Here is a 22,854-nt window from a genome sequence, read left to right as displayed (position 1 = left end):
AATACACTTCCTCCCTGGTGTTGCATATTTCACAAATATGTGTGTATTATGAAAACTTAGTAAGTACAATGTCCTCAACTGCCTGCTCAGCAGCACTTCTTTTAATTCTAAATTTGTAATTGTTTCATGTTAACAATTACAATATAACAGTGAAAAGCATGATGGGTTTCAACAAATACATGGAATAGTTGTGATTAAAAAAAAACATCAAAACACTTGTTAACACATAGTAGTATATTTGTCTTTCATTTTTATTACCTTCACAACAATGCAAGCAATTTGCCAGGTAGACTACTACCAAAATTAAGACAGTTAGGTGGTTACAATACAGTTTAACTAAGCTGTTAACTGTAGTACCAGGTAATAAATGTTAAATTTGTAAAATATAACAAATGTCACATAACAGGGATGCTATAAAACATCATCATATTCCAAACAATTAATAATTTTAAGAATGGCTGACAACATTTTGAATCTTTTACTGGCATTTATTTATTACAGAAACAAGTTTCTAGTTTACAATGGTATTATGTGAAAAATCAGTTTGTAAAGGGAATAAACACCAGCAAAGCATTCATACTTTTGTCACTTTTCCCCATGACCCCAGCAATACCAACACATTTTCCATAACACAACTACTAAGAGGAGAGCAGGGGGGTACTTTATGCAAAAAAATGTTTATTATTATTATTATTATTATTATTATTATTATTGACAACATATTTTTTAAATTGGTACTGACAACATCATCAGGGTCCAGGACCTGAAAATATCATTTAGCCTGGTCTTACCGAGGCATTTTCAATAATGTGTGCACAAAGGGGAAGGGGACTTTACAAAAGCAATAAAGAATTTTTAAAAAAATAAGAATGTCATTAACTTTTATTCATAACACACTTTTTAAATATATACTGATGTGTAAGAAGGGTCCTGAACCTTAAAATATGAATGTGACATTTGTTGTGAAGTCACTACTCAGACTTAAATTTTACCAACAGAATTAAAACATTTACAAAATCTAGTATAAGAAATTATTACTTTTTTTTCAAAATTTTAAAATATATAGTACATGTCTAGATTATGATATTTTCAAAAGGTGGGCACAAAGTACACCCACCCCCCCTCAGTATTGTAATGGTTAAACATAAAATTCATACATGAGAAGTTACAAAAAGACTCCACTAACATAATAGTACCTTAGTATTTCAAAATTATTTCTGCGGAAAATAAGATGTTTCACTTCAGCAGTTTCATTCAAACTGAGCAGATCTGATTTTGTAACCTTATTACCACACCCAATGCTTAATTTGCAAAAATAAGAAGAGAGATTCCGGTACTGTGACCTCCCAGGAGGCTTTTTTTTTTAATTTAGACATTTTACAACACTATTTTAATGCTTTTCTAAGCATTTTAAAAGTGTGAATGAATACAAGATTTGTTTTTTACTGCTTCAATCACAGCAAAAATTCTATCGCACCACATCTCATTTCGTCACAGGTACTGGTATGACGCACCAGTGGGTAACGTCACAAATCAAGCACTGACCACAACTGCATAAAATTACAAACTTATAAGTCATATTATTCATGACTTACTCATTGCTTCTGTTTTTGGCACATAAAAGTGTATCTATGAGCTGTCATCACTGCCAAGATTCACAGAATTTAAAACTTATGTTCTCCTCACTGCAATAAGATACTGCCATCATGAGCTATAACTAGAGCTGATTTTTACTGATCTTTCTAAGATGTTTTAAAATCTACACTCTTTTTCTTTTCTTGTATTGTGGTTTAGAATACACAATACAAATATATACCATAGGAAAAACAAGTTGCTTATAATACTAAGGTGTCAAATTAGGTGTATAACAGTTTGCCTCAAATGAGTGTGATTTATTATTTTGTAGCTAATGATAAAAAAGGATAAAATAAAAAAAATACATACTTAGTGTATTAGGACCCAGTAACAAAAAAGTTATAAAAATCTTGTCATAAAAACAATAATGAAAAATATAAACACAGAGATCTCCATTTATAACAATACATTCTGTATACATAAAGAGAATAAATCAAAATAAAATTTCACCTAGATAAAGTTAAAAATCATAAAAGGCTGCAGCCCACCAAATAGTACATAAAAATCCTTCATCTGGGAGAGGAGACTGAAGGGAAGTGAAATTTTCAGGCTGAAGCATGGAAGTCACCAGACAAATAACCTTTTTTTTCCTCTTCACTTGATTGTGATGCAATCTAATATCAAGTTCAGCTACATACGGAAGCCATTACTCCTCAGCAGTGCTGCTCTCAACATTTCCAGAGTTTCTTTGGCTAAACACAATTAAGTTAATAAGCTGATATACACGGTGAACCAAAATATGTGCACCCTGATGCAATAGTGATTACTTGGACACTAACAGTACAGAAATGTCTGTAACAAAATTTCGGCCCACACATATTTTTCCGTTTAAACTGCCTCCTCTGAGATCCATTTTCTGCTGCTAAAGTGCAAAGGATGAAATTTTGTTACACACATATTTGTTGTTAGTATGCAGTTCGAGGGCACAAATTTTGGTTCATCCTGTACAACTCATTGGGAAACAAATTAAGTACAGTATTTACTGCATAATACTCTCACAAAGCTCTGCAGTTTTTCCACACATTATGTTCCTTTTCAAACTCAAAAAAATATACTTTAATACTTTTCATTCTACTTAAAATAGCTGCCTACTTACTTTTACCAATATAATATCAGTCAACTTATTACCTTTTTTCTGAATCGTCAATAATAAAATGAGTGTACTGAAATATAACAATAAATCAACAGACCTCTGGCTCAGACTTCTAAAAAGGGTTCTGGCAAGAATTAATAACACCACTGAAGTGAAACATATTCAATAGAGAGTTTCATTAGTGAGTTTAAGAAGTTCAGTGACCTTTTTTTTCTAAACTGTTTACCCAAAACAAAAACAAAGACCATGATGAGTTTTATATTGTGTCACCCTGACAGTGATTAATATATTCTGTCAAATACCCACATGGTAATAAACAGGAAGTAAAATTATTAATAATTTGATTAAAGAAATAACAAGAGTAGAATATTTTTACTACTGAAGATATCATCCAATGTATTTTCTAACTGAAACCACATAATATATACAGTGCCCCTCTTGACCTAATACATCTCCCGAAAGTCACAGGAGGCTGTCAAGGGCAGCATGGGAGGATGCACGTAAATGAGATCGACACAAACTGCGGCACTTCTTCATTGTACAGAAGCTTTAAGGTACTTGCAAGCAAAACACAGATAGAATGTCAACAAATAATAGTGTATAATCTAGTCCACTTACAAGCCAGAAACAGGTAGCATGGAGGATATGTGAACTACAAAATAACCTGTGAAGGTGCTCGATGTACAGCTTTTTATCTCTGTCAGGTTACACATGAACAGACAGAAATAATGCCAACTGTGAATGAAACATATATGAAAGGCAAAATTGGTATGGGTTGGGAGATACATAAAAAAAGCATAAATTGATGAAATGGGGAGTATGCTTTATTTGGGGAAAGAAAAATGAGAAATGAATGTGAAACATAAGGATGTACCAACAGAACTGTACACTCAAACCAGGAAAAAGTGGAAAAACTCAGGAGAGATTCTTTCCTTTCTCCCCCTTTCCCTTCAATTTACATAATACATCAACTGACATTAAAATGATGATGAAGAAGATACATAAGATATGACTGTCGTATACATTATGCAACAAAATATATAATATTATATGTGAATGAGCTACTGAAGAAATGAAAAAGATGGCAGAAATTGGGGTAAGTGATATTGCTAAAAGGTTATATGAGAAAGAGGGATGGGGTTCCGTGAGTGGAGTAGAAGACCACAATATAGAAATATAAAGTGATAACCAAATCATTTAAACTATGCATTGGGGCTAAATTTTTGTCTAGTTGAACAAATATGATGGCTAAATTGATCACCGCAGGAGAATGAATTTCGTTACACTGGTACTGACATGATCACATTATTAGAAGGGATCAATTGTGGCATGGGGAACATCACACTGAAGCACTAAACTCAAAGATGAAACTGCTCATAAAAAATTATATTTTTGTTCTTTGCAGCAAAGTAATAAAGCAAAAATTGAGACAAGTAGTTGTAGCTGAATTGTAGCATGATAAAATGGAACCCCAATGGAAGTAAAAAGCACAGATGTAAAATAAATGGGAGAAAGAACTGAAACATTACATGCACGGACACACAGTAAAGTTAGAGTAATAATGAAAAAACAAAGGAATCATGTAAATAAAAGACTTAATCTAATTGTAGATGAAATAATAACAAAATTACTAAGTGTGTTTAGTAACTAATAAATCAAAATAAGCAGATATACAAAAAAAAAAAAACACAGTACAAATAAAGCCACCACAAGTCGAGGACATAAATTTTTTTCGGAATGAATCAGTAGGGCACCACAAAAATACAAAAGACTTTTAAAAAGTTTTAAAATAACATTGCAAAGAACATGGGAAGGAACAGTAAAAAGATACACAAAGTTGAAAATCCATGCTACTACTGGAGTAACAAATGAAAATCGATATCACTTGTAAGAGTACTTCACTTTACCATGTCTAGTAAAGGTCAACAGTGGCTGAAATGTTTCATTTAGTTTACAGTATTACATCACAACAGTTAAAACGAAAATTTATAGTTGAGTACAACCATAATGGCTGCAGTCATGTACATATTAAGAAGACATATAAGTAGGCCTAGTGGAAGAGTAACTCGTGGAACTTATTTAAGCAACAAAAGGGCGGCTGGTAAAAGTTGTACACAATACTTACAAGGATATTAAAATTCCCTGCAAGTAGCAGAACACTGATAAATCAACAATAAAAATAATGAAATGTATCAGAATATGTTTACACCAAACCTGTACATAACAAATACATCCAGGAACGTCTATGCAGGGAGATATGAAGAGGGGTCTAAGAAGGATATAGGAAACTAAGAGGCTAGAGTATGATAAGAAACCTGAAGACGTGTAGTTGCAATGGGTGGAGGGACATGTACCAAAATACTGAACTTTCATGGGATGTCACAGATGGTGAGATCAACACCACAGAACTTGCTCCCTCCCACATTTTTCCCTTTAAAAAAATAAATCCAACCCCCCATGTTTTTGCCAGAACAGCAAGCACATGTGTTCTCTCTCTCTCTCTCTCTCTCTCTCTCTCTCTCTCTCTCTCTCTCTCTCTCTCTCTCACACACACACACACACACACACACACACACACACACACACACACACACACACACACACAGAGAGAGAGAGAGAGAGAGAGAGAGAGAGAGAGAGAGAGAGAGAGAGAGAGAGAGAGAGAATGGGGGGAAGGGTCAATAACATAAAAGAGGTCAAATATAAAAAATACTGTGATTCCTTAAAACTTCAATAAAATTCCACATGTGTGGTGGTTGGAGCACAAACAAATTACATTATATCTAAAATATTTTAAAATTATGTGTACACTGAATTATCTCTATAAGTACACACCAGTGCACATCTAAATGATCAGGTTTTTTGCTTAATTAAAAGCTGCTGCTCATTTTTTGACAGAATACATCAAAATTTTAGTATCTGATTCACATTCTGCTTTTAATGGTCCTTCACAAACACTCAGACCACATACTACATTACAATCCAATAATGTATCACCTACATTTTCACTCTGAGGAACCTGAACCACAATATGTGCAAAGGAACCACATTTCTCAGTATTAACAGGTGGACGACAGACGGATTTCGTTGAACGTGATGACTGTTTTTCTCCAGAGGAACTCAAGGCGCGTTTGGCACGTTCGTGCCAAGTGCTGTCTTCTCTAATCTTTACAGTCTGCTTACTTTTACTTGGAACATGATTATGTATCTGGCTCTTCTTCCTGGATATGCTGGTTAGTCATCTCATGAAGGATGTTTTACAAGCTCGAGGAGAAGAGATGCGAGCACTGATATTTAGACAAAGAATTAGGCTTATTGTAAGTCAAAAATTTTGTGCAATTTACTTGCAACTTCCAGATCACTCAATGTGAATACGTCTATACCATTACCACACATTATTATTATTATTATTATCATTATTATTATTATTATTATTATTATTGACTCCAATTGTATTCATTTTGATGACTTTAATGTTCTTAGCTATTCATGTAAACAATAACTCAGACTCAGTGTCAAAACAATAATTGGTGTTAAAACTTAATGTGTCATGAATTAAAACAATGCTTAGAAATGAGAACAATTTGACTCTGCTATCTCAACTACAGAAACACAAAATAAACAACTGAAATTTTAAGTGACCCAACTGTATACTGATCTACAATCTCTTAAATTAATGAAAGCACATGGTTGCCTATTTCAGAATCAGCACACTACTATGAGCTACAAAAACTCTTCTGCAATTTGTCTCTTTCAACAGTTATACTTCACAATGGACTAGTGACAGTGGATTTATGTTTCCAAAACAATGTTGTTCTTAGACATGGAACTCCATTACACAATGATGGGAGAAGGAATTCAAATGTTAACTTGCACTTCACTGAAGAAACCATTGTGATATTTTCAGAACAGGATTCATGGAAACCAATGAAAAACTTAAAAATCTGTTATGCTGAGATGAAAATCTGACCCCTCACACTACCACCCAAAAGAACCAAGTGTCTTAAATAAAATGTGATCTTAAATTTCTAGGTCACCTGCAAACGAAGCCACCATTTATCTTGCACATATAGTTCAGCCAATCCAAATTTACTCTGAGCCACCAAAAAATTATTCTCTAACAGGACAATTTGTTAACTTTTTCACGAATACCAGAATGTGATGTGGAGTACTTCGGGACTCAATAAAAATGATATACAAGTGTTAAACACTTTAAAAAATTAAAACTCTGCAAAACTAGTCAATGTTTGGAGTAAAAATATCCTGGAGAAATGAAACAATTTTTGTTTAACAAATACTGCCTCACATCAGGTCCCCCACCCATCCTTTCCAACAGTTTATCTATAATGGTGAATATATGTTATAGTGTTCTCAGTTTTTTGAACAAGGGTTGTAAAAAAAATATGGAAACACCTGAAGAAGATTGTGATTAAAAATAAGAGGATGACAGCTGCAAATATCACTGTAGACCTGAATGTTGCACTCGTGAACCCTGTCAGCACCAAAACAACAAGAAGGGAGTGCCACAATCAGGGAATTGCAGGGTAAGCTGGAATTCCACAACTATATATCATTGATGCAAATGCCTACAATGGGAAAAAGTGGTGCTGGAGCCATAAAACCAGTACTATGGAACAGTGGTAGAAAGTCAATTGGTCAGAGGAGTCTTGTTTCTCACTGTTTACACTCCTGGCAAAGTTTATATACAAAAAGTGAAAAATATTTATTTATTTATTTATTTATTTATTTATTTATTTGAGTTTCTCTATTCTTGTCCACATGCTGTATGCATAAGTGTGTGAGCAATTATTTCCAAAAAGTCAGAACTTACTTTGTACCATTAAAGACACAAGAAAACTTTCACATAACAACAGATGTGCTGAAAGATGGCATGGTGTAATCCTGGCACACACAGAAGGTTCCCAATTATTGGTTCTAACACTTTAAATAACAAATGTCAAGGTGATATATGGACAACCAATACAGATGTGGAATGCAAATCTTGATGTGTGTGTACTGGCTGTAAAACAAATGTGTGTTCACACAAACATGAGTTTTCCTTTTCACGATGAAGGGTGCTCAACAGTGCAGTTATTGACAGTTTTCTAAAATAATGTAGGACAAATATGGCTGAAATGTCTAAAATTATAAACTCCATTAAAGTCAGATTCACTTTCACCCATTCACATTCAGCCCTCGACAACACCGATTGTAAAATGTTGAACACTGTCTCGATCTTAACATACGTTGTTAAAATTTAGACAAGGTTGTTCCAACTTGAGCGCTCGCCCATGGGCACAGGTGAGCAGGAGCAGACAAATAGCTGACACACCGAGAGTCAGTCTGCTGGACACAGCCTACGTAATTGTACTGTCCTGGGTGAGAGCATAAGTAAGTAACGGTTAAGTTGCTCACACAAAACGTATGCAATAGGACTACCTGGGAACTAATGCCTGAAGGGCAAGCTTTGGAACAGCCAGACAGTTTAATGTAATCAAGGCTACAAGCCTTGGGAAAATTTAGTTGTCTGACCATTTGCAAAACTGGCTAAGCCTGTCAATGGAAGATTAATGGATAAATTAACATCTGCTCTCATGCAAAATTTGTAGCCCACAAGCATTGCTCGTTGGTGGATTCTCTTCTGAGCTGATCCTGCCAAGTTTGTACGGATGGTAAAGAAACTTTCCCATATCCTTAGTATCTGAAAGGTGGTGGTATCATGGCCACTGTTTTGGCTTGACTGCCCTCAACTTAATGTCTGTCACTTTCTGACATTCTTCTTTGCACTGAGAAATGAACGTGTCTCAATAGCATGACACCCACATGAAGGTAACAATGTGCTACAGTATTATCCATGCAGGCTTGCTTAAGCTGTCACATCCGTTACTTCATTTCCTTTGACAGCAATGTGTCTTTGCAACCTTCCCTGATCTTTATACCTGGAGAAGAAAATCACGAATTACCACAACTTGTTTATTAGCTTTGTGCATGCATTGTATAGCTTCAAGGCACTCTGGGAGTTGCAGCGGACCAGAAATTTCATAGCATCAATATAAAATAAGCTTCCATAGCACATAGTATACATTGAAGGTTTCAACTGTAACCAAAGTACAGGCATTACATTACATTTATGAAGTTAAGTGCCAGGGGTCAATCTTCGCATTAGCTGGTGGTCATCTGCACGTCTTACTAAATACAACTGTGAATGGCCTCAGAGAGCTGAAATGTTGCTTGCCAGGCCATTCATACACTGAAGTGAAAAAAGTCATGAGATACATCCGAATATTGTGTAGGGGTAGTGCACCAACTCGAGATGGCATGGACTCAACATGTCATTCAGTGGAAGACCTCTGCAGAAATATTGTGCCATGCCACATCTACAGACATCCGTAATTGTGAAAGTGTTGCCTGTGCAGGATTTTGTGCACAAACTGACATCTCAATTATGGATTCATGTCAGGTGATCTAAGTGACCAAATCATTCACTTGAAATGTCCAGAATGTTCTTCAAATCAATCGCAAACAACTGTGGCCCAAAGACATGACGTCGTCATTTGCGAACATGAATGGCTGCAAATGGTGTCTAAGTATCCGAATACAACCATTTCTAGGCAATGATCAGTTCAGTTGGACAAGAGGACCTATCCCATGTAAACACAGCCCACACCATCATGGAACAACCATCACCTTGACCTTGCACAGTGCCTTGTTGACAACTTGAATCCATGGCTTCGTGGGGTTTGTGCCACACACAATTCCTACCTCCAGCTCCCACCAACTAAAATTGGGACTCATTTGTCCAGGCCACTGTTTTCCAGTGATCCAGGAACCAATAAATACAGTCACAAGCCCAAGAGAGGCGCTGCAGGGGATGTCGTGCTGTTAGCAAAGGCACTTGCATTGGTTCTGCTACCATAGCCCATTTACGCCAAATTTTGCCACTCTGTCCTAATAGATATGTTTCCCATATGCCCCACATTGATTTCTGGGGTTATTTCATGCAGTGTTGTTTGCCTGTTAGCACTGACAACTCTACACAAACACTGCTTCTCTTAGTCGTTTAGTGAAGGCTGACTGCCACTGTGTTGTCTATGGTGACATTTAATGCCTGAAATTTGGTATTCTAGGCACACATTGACACTGTGGATCTCGGAATTTGAATTCCCTAATAATTTCTGCAATGGAATGTCCCACATATCTGTCTCCAACTACCATTCCGCATTCAAAGTCTGTTAATTACAACCATGCAGCCATAATCTCACTGGAAACCTTTCCAAATGAATCACCTTAGTACAAATGACATCTCTACCAATGTTCTGCCCCTTTATACCTTGTGTAAGTGATACTACTGCTATCTGTATATGTATACTGAGGACCTCACAAACCGTGACTGTGGCTATAATCTTAGCAAGGCTTGGGAACCAGCGATTGGGTTAATCAAGAGTAAATCGAGCAAACGCATAGTTGTGACAACCACGGCGGACAGAGCCGTCACACCGACGTCATCTCAGACGCCGTCGCAATCTGTTCCACCGCGCTACCGTGGCGCGGGGTGCAGACGGTGGAGGGAGCGGGCCGCGGGCGGAGGGTATTTAAATCTGCCGCCGCTGCGACCGAACCCAGTTCCCCCTGAGCAGCCATAGCGTACGGATCTCCATGCCTGCGCGTTCACAGGAGCTCAGTCCTGTCAGTTCACCTGATGATGGCGACATGTTTGATCGCCGAAATATTGTGCCCGTTGGACACTATAGACCGGCAGTACACCCGTGGATATTTTGATACTACAGATCATTGATTGCAATAGCACTGAGGTCAACAACTCTTATTACATCTCACTGTATTTGAGCTTATAGCTCTACATTATCCTTGTGCAGTCCATCTGCTTTTGACAGTTATAAAGATAAACCAACTTTAATTACTCAGAACAACCAGTTTCCACAATTCTTCTTCAAGATGTCAATACTTAGTGATGAACAACTGCTCAGCTTCAGTTGCTAAATTAATTCACAATTCCTCCTCCTTTAAAGCCATGGGGGAATTTGCTAATGGTCTGCATATATTTCCTTCTGAACTTATAAAAACTTTATTTCTGCTCATTTTTTGAGATAAAATGGTCTATTACTTTGCATGCAGTGGAGCGAGTTCTCGTATATTTCTCTAATAAGTTTGCATCTATTTTGGAGAACTATGACTCCTTACTAGACCCCTTATTACAAGAGCAAGTCTACCACACTACTGAACTACTTCGCCAAATTGGGCTCTCTCTGTTATCTGTCAACAACCCACTTACTTTCCTGTAAGATTGAAAAATGCTCTGGTAGTATTTATATAAGTGGACATACACTGATGAGCCAAAACATTAAGATCACTGCCCACTACAAGACTGTATGCCACGTGGTGCGGATGCAGGCACAAGATGCAGTAAGGAAAGTACACAAGTGGAACAGATACAGTTGGAGACTCATTCTAGCAATGACATGGTGAAATCCACTTGTGTTGGGGCTGAGTGTTGGGGCTGAGTGCCTGAGAACGAGCATCTTGAAAACAGTGAACCTTGGTGGCTGTTTGCATGGTACTGTTGTGAACATCTGTGGAAAGTGTTTGAAGGACAGAAAAACCACAAGTAAGCAGCAAGTATTTGCACATCCACACCTCATCACAAAACATGGAGGTCGGACACTTGCACGATCTATACAGCAGGTTAGGTGTCAATCTGTGGCAAATCTCTTGACATGGTTCACTGTCAGTGCAAGCCAAGTGTTTCACAGCACCTGATTCAGGACACACTGTCGAACATAGGGACCTGAAACAGATGATCCCCACACATTCTCGTGTTGACCCAAAAACACTGTCAATTACACTAGCAGTGGGCACAGGATCATCGACACTGGATTGTTGATCAACAGAAACTTGTCATCCAGTCACACAAATCACATTTCTTGTTACACCAGGTCGATGGTCGTATCTGGGTTAACCACCATTTAGACAAACAGCTGCTCAAAACATGCACCGTGTCGCAGATGGAGACAGTGTTATGCTATGGAATACATTTACCTGGGCTTCCTATCAAACGTGCTGTGGACTATGTGAACTTTACTGCAGACTACCTGCACCCCTTCACGTGTCATGACACACACACACACACACACACACACACACACACACACACACACACACGGTACACCATCCAGCCTCAATGTTGTTTTTAGGCAGTTTCCCACACCTGTTTAGGTAAATGCTGGTCTGGTTCTCAAATTCCACCTCAGAGAATATGGTACACAAGCAGTTAAAATATGATAACACACAGAACAATGTTTACATGGTTCACAGACAGATGGCACATCTGTAACCTTGGTTACCTTGGTGACCATGGTGTCAGTAAGGGCATCTGATCACGCAGTTCAATAATAATAATAAGTATAATAACAATAATGATGATGAAACTTCTTGGCAGATTAAAACTATATGCCGGACTGAGACTCGAACATTTGCCTGAGTTCGAGTCTCAGTCTGGCATATAGTTTTAATCTGCCAGGAAGTTTCAAATCAGCGCACACTCCGCTGCAGAGTGAAAATTTCATTCTATAATAATAATAATAATAATAATAATAATAATAATAATATAAAAAACTATGAGATCATCAAAAAAATCAGACCCCACACTATGCAGGATAAATGCATGGGAAAAGAATTGAAGTGTAACTAAATAATCTCTAACTACATACTTTTGCATCATTTAAATTATTTCAAAGGTTCTTGAGAAAGCAGCCTACCTCAGAATTGAGATTCACTTACCCAACAAGAAATTATTAATATATATCCTGAACATTAAACCCTGTCTTTTTTAGCATTTTACCTAATCTTTCCATGGCTAACGAGTCTTACAAATGGTTAATATATTAACTATCAATCTAACAACATCCATTTTATTCAATTTCAAATGAAGGTCCCTGGTACTTACTAGACATAGTATAATATGTAAAATTCCTTCATGTTCACATGGATGTACAGGAAAACTAATGAAACATGGTGATAAACTGGTCAAAAATATTTAGGTCAAACTGCCGATTTTGCCTCCTTGGTAACATAATAAGATAACCTTCTGCGGCAATGCAGCTGAAGTCAATGAAATATTTATTCTATAAAGATGAGCATTAATAATTTGATGCAGAACTGATAACTGAAAACCTCACTAAGCCTTCTTCAATGATCTAAATATTAAAAGGAAGTGTGACACACACAACATCCATACAAGATTTTTTTAAATTTCCATACAGACTTCACATGCATTCCTGAGTAGAATACAAAGACAGAATTGTTTATCATCTACACTTAAATTTAGCTTGTGAAACAAAGGTGTATGGGCAGTTGGATGGCCCCTGCGTGTGCATGTGTACACACACACACACACACACACACACACACACACACACACACACACACACACACAGTGTGCATTAGAAATGTTTCAAATATTTAATAGTATTACTCAAATCCTGAATTAAATTGGAACCACTATTTCTCTATGTGATAATTTTGCATAATTTGAGACATAACAATTATGTTTATCTGGGTTAAGTTTAAGGCATGTTTATGCAAAATTTAATTATTTTATATGAGTGAAACCTTTAAAAGGAATTACTTATAAAAATTACAAGAAATATGATGTTCAGTGTGAAAAAATATTAGATAATACTGGTGCAACCACACCACATAATGCAAGTCATGAATGAAAAATAAATTACAAAGACACCATGCTGCTTTACACACTGAAGCAATGTTTTTTAATATAGTCTATACAAGGGTTAAATTTATCTGTATTACAATGGAATTAGAAAGAATGACTAAAGCAAAAAGTGAAGTTTCATAAACCCTATTGTCTTTACCACATACAAACAGAAAGAAAGACAGTATTTGCCCCCATTAAACCTGTTTTAATTAAAACTTGAAATGTGTTACACTCTAACAGAAACCATGTTTGCCACAAAAATTCTCTGATTTTCTTGGAGCCGGTGTTGGTGGGAGCCATAAAAGTACACTGTAAGGCAGAACGTACATTTCCTCCTCATTAATGATGAATCCAGTATATACATTGGTCAAAACTATCACTGAATCAGATAAAATTGTGAGAAGTGTTGGCCTATCATCATTGTTATAAGATGATAAATGTTCATGCTGGGCAAGGTATTCCAATAATACCTGCACACAATGTATCATATCATCCAATAACACTTTGGGAATAAACAATGCAACCCATTAAAAGGACAATGCATCTATGGCATCATCATATGGCACAGCTAAAGGTTGGAGGGTCTAGTCTTCATATTTTCAAGTGACAGAAAAACTGCACTGGGTAATGTGGAAGGCAGTATGTCTGTGACTGCTGACAGCTGCCACAGCAAATTTGAGCTGTTTCATTGCTGTCTCTCATGTCTTCCCCTAAAGCAAATGAGTGTGTCAGTTGTCAGATTCAGCACTAAATAGTAACCCTTAAGAAAATAAAACATAGTCCCATTTGAGTGCTCCTCTTCTTTATCCAATGTTTGACACCACTGAAGGGCTGTTTCACTGATGGAACACACTCCCTGTGCCTTCGTGCACAAACATTGCCATTGCAGAAACAGTAGCAAACAGGCTGGATTTATTGTGTTGTCATGTTGGTGTTTCAGAGGATCATGAAAAGTTGCATTCTTCTGTCTATTGTAATAAGTTACAGACAGGAGATGATGACTGTCTCTGGATGTAACTGCTTACACATGGCTTCAGCCTAATCTTCATACATACCTTCCACTATTTAAAACAGCCTATGATCATGAAGGTTGCCATAGATTGCCTCTGCACCTTCAAAAGTCTATCCAATCTACAGTTCACAAAGGTAGTGACTCAATAGTCAATTCACTGCTATTCTACACCACTTTTATATGTATTGCAGTCAACAATAGCACTGATAACTCCTAATCTTCCAACACTAGAATACCTCCCACTAATGTGTAGGGGCCTGAAAATGTAGCACCTATTTTGGCAAAATTCACATCCAATTTGTTTGTAAATGATTAGACGTACAAATTTACAAGGTGGTTGTTACGTTATGTACCTGGAGACCAAACCTTAGTGCTTTGACACTGGCTGTTTAAAAAAAAGAGTGGTGATTGGGGAGCTTTATGATTGAAACTTTTACTTTTGTTTTTCTTTTTTCACAGTGGTATTTGTTTGTTTTCTTCTTTTAGACTTATTTACAGGTTTCAACAAATGATTGCTTCTGATGAGAAGTAGCAGCATTTTCTTGCCTGTGATAGAGTCCTCCTCTGATCTAAGGTGTTTCTCAATATTATTTTTCCATTTCCCTCCCAATGCAATGACTACAAAATCTGAAGAGGATTGATTTCAACCTTCCATGGGCCTTCAAAGTCATGTGACCCACACCCGACAGCACTGCAGAAGGAACAAACAAGTTACTTAGTGTAGATGTAGGACAAAAAAAACATGTGCAAGTTAGGTTAGACTTTCAGTTTGGTTGAAATACATTTAGCAATTTCGTTTTCTGATCGCTACATTGTAAAGAGCAAACACTATAAACTGGCAGTCGGCTGTGAGCATAAACAAGCTAAAACATGTCCACTAGAAAAGTGAGGAACGGTGGGAGCAAATAAGCTCCACTTTCCTCTTGCAGGGCAGCCAGCCTACACCCATGTTCTGTGATTCCATGGCAGCAGAACTACACAGTCATAGGGCCACTGTTCCAACCTGATGTTGTGAGGGTCGTAATCTAACTCTGTGATGGACCAGGCTTAATCTCTTCACTCATTTCAAAACAAGAAAATACAACAACAAGCAACACACGGCACCTAGCACTCAGTATCAGCTCTTGCACAACTGCTTGCTAAGACTGGCAGTATCATAAAGGAGACAGACCATTCAACCACTCACAGTTGCTGTGGCATGGACTTCGCCTGAGGATGTCCAGTACCAGTAACTGAAAATGGTTACCTTTTTTTTCTATTTACATGCAAAAAATAAAGTATTTCAAACCAAAAATTAGCTAAACTTTTGATATTCCTGTGCAGAAAATAAAGACATTTCAAACTATCTCTGATAAAATAGTTCATCTGGATACAATTTGCTATGAAATACCATGTATTAGATAATTTTGCATTCTTGCATTTTAAGGCAGAATTCATATCTATCGCGAATGTGAATTTTTCAAGTGCCTGCTAATAAGTCTCATGTTAATGTGATCTGTGAGTGAGCTAAATGTTATATTTTCTGTACGCTTCTAATAATACTAACCAATTGTTTTGACCAATGTAGGAGAAAGAAATGAACCACCTAAGGCGTGCTACGTTAGGACAGCTCAGGTATCTGGCTTTTACCATAACTAGTCAACACTTTACAAAGCTCTTTAAAGAACCAACATGGTAAAAACAACTATTATTTATGCTATAAAAACTAAAATAGAGCTCCCCACATCTTTTTTTTGCTATCAAAAACATAACATTACATCCAATCTCAATAGTCACTGCAGGAGTCAGAAGAAGCCCTTACCATGGATTTAATGTGGTTTTGTCTTTTCCTCGAGAAATGAATCAAGTCCTAGTCAGAATTCTAACATACTCATAAGGTTAGCCTGTTAATGCTATACATATGAATTATATAGTATATTTTATGCATGAACAGATGATTTATTGTTACTTTAGTTGAGCATTTTTAGTTTCAGAATATATCATGTATAAAGAAGAACTGCTCTTTAATTACCTTGCCACTCAAATCGGGGACAGCACACTTTATTTATTTAATCTGAAAATGGATTAAATATTTTGTAATATCTGCCACATATCAGTTCACAAAATCTAATAATTAAGTCCTGAATACAACTGTGTGAAAGGCTGAGATAGGCCTTTCAATAGTATAAACAGCTATAATATAAGACAGCTTGTAATGCAACAGAGTAACAATCAAGGGAAAAAGTAAATGAAAATTTCTTCCCTCACCATCAAGATGGCTTAACATAACAGATTAAAGTATTATTTTCAGAAAAAATCTATACAAGCTATTTTAAGCAAATATATGAGAGATAAATTATTTTAAAGCTGCGTACACAGATTTACCACTATTTTAAGCTCTCTCCATATACAGCTGAAAAAATATTTTTAACATTACTACTGGGATTACATTTTCAGACAGTGGCAAGTGATCTGTGTGTTGAAAGCTGCATAAGCAAACAGAAAATCTCTTCTTTGCAAAAGCTAAAATTTTAAAAGGATAATGAAGACAGCATCTGGCAACGGCTATCTACATTGATTGGAGGGTGGAAAAACTTAGAAAAGCACGTCAGAGTCTCCCTTCCTTTCCACAACATAAGCACTGCTCTACACCTGCAACACTACAAAAAGGCCTCACTCATCAAGAAGCAAGAACAAAACTAGGCTTTCAGAGAATTTTGCTTTCTCGGAGCACATATTACCACTGTTACCTGTCAGCTCAGTACGCAACATGTTTTTCCGGTGCAAGTACACTTTTTCATTACTACATTGGCACCACAGACATAATGAGTATACTGAATAAAAATTACTTTTCATTATATCCTGTGGGTTTGCATAAATGACCTATTACTTTATTATTTGTGCAAGAACAAAATTATGTCCAGTTCTTTTACTAATAATTACAGAAGCTTAGTAGTGGTGTTTAACTGGGATTGTTGGCCCTTCCTATTGATGCCAAAAATTCTATACAAAAAAGGCACATCACATCAGAAAATTTATCTGTCTTTTGTAAGTACTGGTACATGGACACAGTCACTACATCAATCTTATAAACAAAAATATGTCTATGAATGCAGTGATGATATTGTGTAGAAGTTAGACCACACCAGTCAAAACTCATGTAATTCTTATAAAGCGTTAAAAAAAATTACACTGAAAATGTGAGAAACATAATAAGTGAAGAGGAAGATAATTACCGGGTAAAGTGTTAGTGATGCACTGCGAATGCACACTACACAAATGTGAAACTGACATCTATGAGCTTATCAGAATTCCTCTCCAAGTCAAAAACCAAATGCAATGGACAAATGAGAAAAAGGTCAAAACTTTTGGCAATGAGTTTGTGATTTATTTATTTGTCTCATGTGAACCTCACACTCAGTTATTTTGTTTGATGATATTTTCAGTTAACTTATGGGATCTTGTAACTTGCATATGTTTGAGCAGTTACTGCTATCATTCTTTTTGTAAAATCTAGTATAAGTCTCATAGGTAAATACACTCATGAACACAAAAATATACTACACACAATCATCCTGCAGACCTGACAGTAATCACTCAACCACCACCATAGAAAATTACAATTGTTCTTAGTGAAACCTTAAAAACATTATACAAATGTCATGTACTATAATTTCATTCAAAAGAATGACATCACAAATTAAACCTCGTAGAAGCAACAAAACTAATCGTAAAATTGGTTTATTATAAATTTCATCTTTTAATGCCAACGAAATATACCAACACAGCAGTACATTGGTGTTAAGAACAAACTGAGCATATGTGAAGTACAGCTGGCATAACAAAATTAGCAGCTTTCACTGCAATATAAAAAGTAATTGCTCCACTCAATGAAAAGCTTATAATTTCAGCTGTGTTAAAGCCACCACACAACCACAACCTACGACTCTTTTTTTATAGCAGAAACAACATTGCTATAAAGCTAAGATTAATTGCCAGTTAGACGTGTTGAAGATAACTAATAACAGCAGATGATACTAAACTACACGATGTCATACACTCTACAAGCACTGAATGTTGCCAGCATTAAAAGTCAAACTGGATGGCAAACATGCCTAACAGTCAATCATGCAGAAGCACAGCCTACAAGAATATTGTGCACTTACTGACGAACAGTATGAAATCTGCTAACTCGGTCCGCGCTGCGTACAGTCATATCGAGGCTCGATGCTGGGGAGGAAGGGTTAGAGGTTGTTGCAGGTGTAGACTTTGCAGCAGCACGGGTAACTGGTCTTATAGGGTGGGAAGCAAGATTTACCTTGCTTATATTCAATGATCGATTGGATCCGTACATTGAATTAAGAAGCCAGGTATTTCTAAGAAACAAAGAAGGTGGTGATGAAACTGGCATCCCATACAATGTTCAAATATAGTTATATCAGATTATTTTGCTTATGGCAACTACATCAGCAAACAATGAGTTTTCATTTACAAACATGTGATTTGATGTGACTTGTTTAAAGAAATCCTAATAATTTCGATAAACCTTCAGTCACCAGTTTTGCAATCATTCAAACATGTGAACAGTCTTTTATTGCAACCAAGATCCTAATACTGTAAAATTTGACACAATCACCTTATTACCAGAAATTATGACAACCAAAATATATCAAATTAGCTAAAGGAAACATGTAGTGGAAGGAATGACATAAAGGATCAGTTGACAGCTACTGCAAACCCATCACACACAGTAATACATGCACAACTTTTCAAACAAATATGAGAATAAATCTACTACAGTAAAAAAAAATCACATAAAAATCCACATCAAAGAAATTACAACCATAAAAAACACAAAACCTTTTGTTCTAACAACTAAAATGTCTTAAAGGTTTACCTTCAATAACATTTTTAAATCTAAAATCTACAATTTGTTTACCACAGAGGGTACATACAAATTAAGTATATATAACTTCATTTCACATTAAGCAGACAGCACAACAGTGTAAATGTCCAAAGAAAAAATATAATTATCCTTTCTAAAATATCAAACACATGATATTACTAAAACATTATCTTGTAGATACTGTAAATTAAACTTGAGTCCATGAACAAAAGTGATCCTAGCCCACCCTCGACATACGGTCTGTTATCGCACTACCGTGAAGATGTTAAGTAATGAACTCTTCAAAGATTGAATCGAACAACAGTAACATCTGGAGATTCAAGTTAACAGCAAAATATAGAGTATTTCTAGCATCATAAGAGATAATGTAATGCATATTAAATTTTTAGCTGCTCCCATTTGTTCTCAATTAGGCTACCCTGTTTTAAAAACTGTAATTCACAGGTCCATCACAAAGCAATAGACAAATCATGATACTTTCAGAATTCACAGATGCTGCATAACTATTACCATACAGTTTTTTAAAACATTAATTTGCAACACGTCACACATTTGTACAACTGGCAACAGGTTCAAACTCAAACACACAACTTCATATGAAGAATGCATCGCTCAAACTAACAGTAAGCTTTGGTCTGCCATTAAAACCCAAGCAGTTCCTAATCTGGGAATGCAGCGGGGGGGCGGGACCGACGGCGACTGAGCGGGGCGGGGCCGACAGCGACTGTGTGGTAGGGGGAGTGGGGATGAGGATTATAATCATTTTAATCAAACTTACGTATCAAGAGTTGCAGGAAAGGACTGGGGATCACATGAGGCCTTATGTGACATCAATGTGCACACTTTTTGTGGGTAGGTGTGCTGAGAGTTGGAGAAGGGTAACAGTTTTCTGGGGGGGATGACTGAGTCATAAGTTGGTGACCACATTCCTCATGGTCACTCAGTACAAAAAGGCGTCAGACAAAGTTGGGGATGAATTGAAGGAGGTAGCATGTACTTAGATATGAGCAGTGTAGCCATATGTTAGTTGTTTGAAATATTTTGCAATCCGGAGGCCTTAGAAATATTCGAGTATTGTTTGGACTTTGATATTTTGTAGAGAGTTGGACTTGGTCTCACAAAGAGTTGTTGGGACTTCATTTAAATTTATTAACTACCTGGCATTTAGGACAGTGAATTCTTGTGTTGATTAATCAGTTTATTGGTGAGGATAGTTAAGTAATTTTTTTTTCTGTGGACTCGGTTGGTGTTTTCCAGTAAACTGGTTAATTTATTTAAGTTATAGTGAATTGCTATTCACTGTACTGGGGCTTGAGCTGTTTTATCAGTTATCATAATAGCTTATGTTGACCATGAGCCAACAGTTTGGTGATGGATTAATGGAACAGTAAACTGTTTTATTACAACTTAATCACCAGTAGTTGGGTGCGTCATTTTGTTGCGGCACCTAAGTTCAACCTAATTTACTATTTCACTGTTTTTTAAGATTTAAAGTCATTGAACCTTAGGAAAAAGTACACACACACACACACACACACACACACACACACACACACACACACACACAGAGAGAGAGAGAGAGAGAGAGAGAGAGAGAGAGAGAGAGAGAGAGAGAGAGAGATTAACGAGGTTAACCAGCTCAAACAGTTCTGACTGCCATAACTATGACTGATTGAGCCTGAAAAAAATGTCAGCCCTACCACCCTTCCCAAGTGCTTCAGAAATTGCAGGTTTATAATGCAAAGACAAAATGCTGAATATCCATCTGGGTCATGAGAATTAAGAAATCCAGTCCTGCCAAACTCAGGGTATTGAGTCCTACCCAACTGTGGTAAGTTGACTGAGGATTTCATTCAGATTCACAATACATCAATATCCAATGTGTTCTAGCTGATGCTGAACTGTGATGATGAGGACAAGGAAGATAATGAAGAACAACCACCAATAACTGCAGACACAACAAGATCAACTGAAAAACAGACAAATCAAGAATGATGATTTGAAATTCAGATCTAAATCTAAGGGCAGCAACAAACAGGATCGCCGCCTCCACCCCATATCTTCCACTAACAAGATGAGGGCACGACTTGAAAAATTCACACTGGAATGAGGCTTGGTTGGCTTTTAGTTTACCTTATGAGTGTTTTCCTGCAGAGTGCTAGATCTACAATATTTCCGAACTGGGGCAAAAATTTGATAGTGGCGCTGCTGCCCCGCCCTGTCCTATCAGCTTTACTGGCGGAAGTAAAGCTGTGAGGACGGGGCGTGAGTCGTGCTTGGGTAGCTCAGTCGGTAGAGAATTGCCCGCAAAAGGTAAAGGTCCCGAGTTCGAGTCTCGGTCCGGCACACAGTTTTAATCTGCCAGGAAGTTACATGGAACTACTTTGCACGTCTAAGCTTCAAGCTGCAGACACAGAGACAGGCCCCATTTGACTGTTAACCTGCATAGGGGTGAGATGTTGCTAATGTAGCTAGAATGAATAGTGTAGGTGAAAATTTTTTTGAATATCACAAAATTTACACTTGTACTATAAACATAAAGGTTTGAGCAGGACTGGAGCCATCGCCTCCTACACATTCATCTTACGAAACCTGAATACTAACCACCTGACCACCATCAACTCTAACGCCCAACCTACACACAGATACATTAGTCACATAACAGATGTGTAAAACTTCTCTTACAATTTTCTTGGAATTTCCAGGGTAGTGCACCTTACTACTTGCACACTACTAAAGGCGTACAAAGTTTGAAGTACATTCGTGACCCCAACATCATGGCCTCCCCTTGTCAGCTAGGTCCTCTCTTTTGTACAACACGATTGGATGCAGAAACACCTGGGCCGTGCATCAGATCCCCTGTGTAATTACTTCTTCCCCCAGCACCACCTTTCTTCATTCTTTTGTTAGTTACACAGAGGACGTTGCTCCCTGGGTTGCCATTCCTGCTTCCTTACGCCGTAATGTACTGGGTCTTATGCATGTCGGTCATTGGGGACCTCTCGCACTAAAGCTTTGAGCCACCAGCATGTGTATTGGCCAGGCATAGGTGGGGACATTATGCAGCTTATCACCACTTGCACTCGCTGTGTTCATCAACAGGTGGGCCCGGGGGCATCATTTTTCCCCCTTGGCTGACGCCACAGCTGGGCCCTTCCTAAATCAGTACTGATTCATCATAGTGGACGCCTATTCCAAGTTTCCCTACATGTCATGTTGTCCATCCACATCCACAGCGGCCACTATTTCGGCCTTGTCTAAGATTCACGCAATTCAGGAACTTCCGTGTACCGTAGTTATTGATAACAGTTTGTTTCTTGAGAATATGCATCTTTCTGTCAGGCTAGTGGTGTTCACCATCTCGCAGCTCCCCCATTTCGTCCTCAATCTAAAGGTGAGGTTGAACACGTGGTTTGGACATTTAAAACTCAGATGCGGAAGTATGTATCTGGTAGGTCCCCTGAAGCTGCTTTACACTCCGCTGCTTTGTGTTTGTACCG

At 37.2% G+C, this 22,854-nt stretch overlaps 1 protein-coding gene across 10 annotated transcripts in view; it reads right to left on the bottom strand.

Annotated features, from left to right (window-relative positions):
* Positions 1-213: 213 nt before the first annotated feature.
* The window catches only part of LOC126297923 (dual specificity protein phosphatase CDC14AB-like), a 189,789-nt gene continuing 167,148 nt past the window's right edge, over positions 214-22,854 (bottom strand). For 5 of the 10 annotated variants that reach the window (XM_049989241.1, XM_049989239.1, XM_049989237.1 and 2 more), the window contains 2 exons: positions 18,615-18,824; positions 214-6,015 (listed from right to left, as the gene is read on the bottom strand). In XM_049989241.1, coding sequence (XP_049845198.1) covers positions 5,967-6,015; positions 18,615-18,824 — 259 coding nt within the window. In that variant the 3' untranslated portion in view covers positions 214-5,966. Of the gene's footprint in view, positions 6,016-16,480; positions 16,523-18,614; positions 18,825-22,854 lie in introns of all 10 variants that reach the window. The other 5 variants (XM_049989245.1, XM_049989244.1, XM_049989243.1 and 2 more) reach the window with 3 other exon arrangements.

The sequence above is a fragment of the Schistocerca gregaria genome, chromosome X, assembly GCF_023897955.1.
Source record: "Schistocerca gregaria isolate iqSchGreg1 chromosome X, iqSchGreg1.2, whole genome shotgun sequence".
Lineage (NCBI taxonomy): Eukaryota > Metazoa > Arthropoda > Insecta > Orthoptera > Acrididae > Schistocerca > Schistocerca gregaria.
Note: the sequence above shows the minus strand (reverse complement) of the source record. Positions and strands in the feature narration are given on the sequence as shown.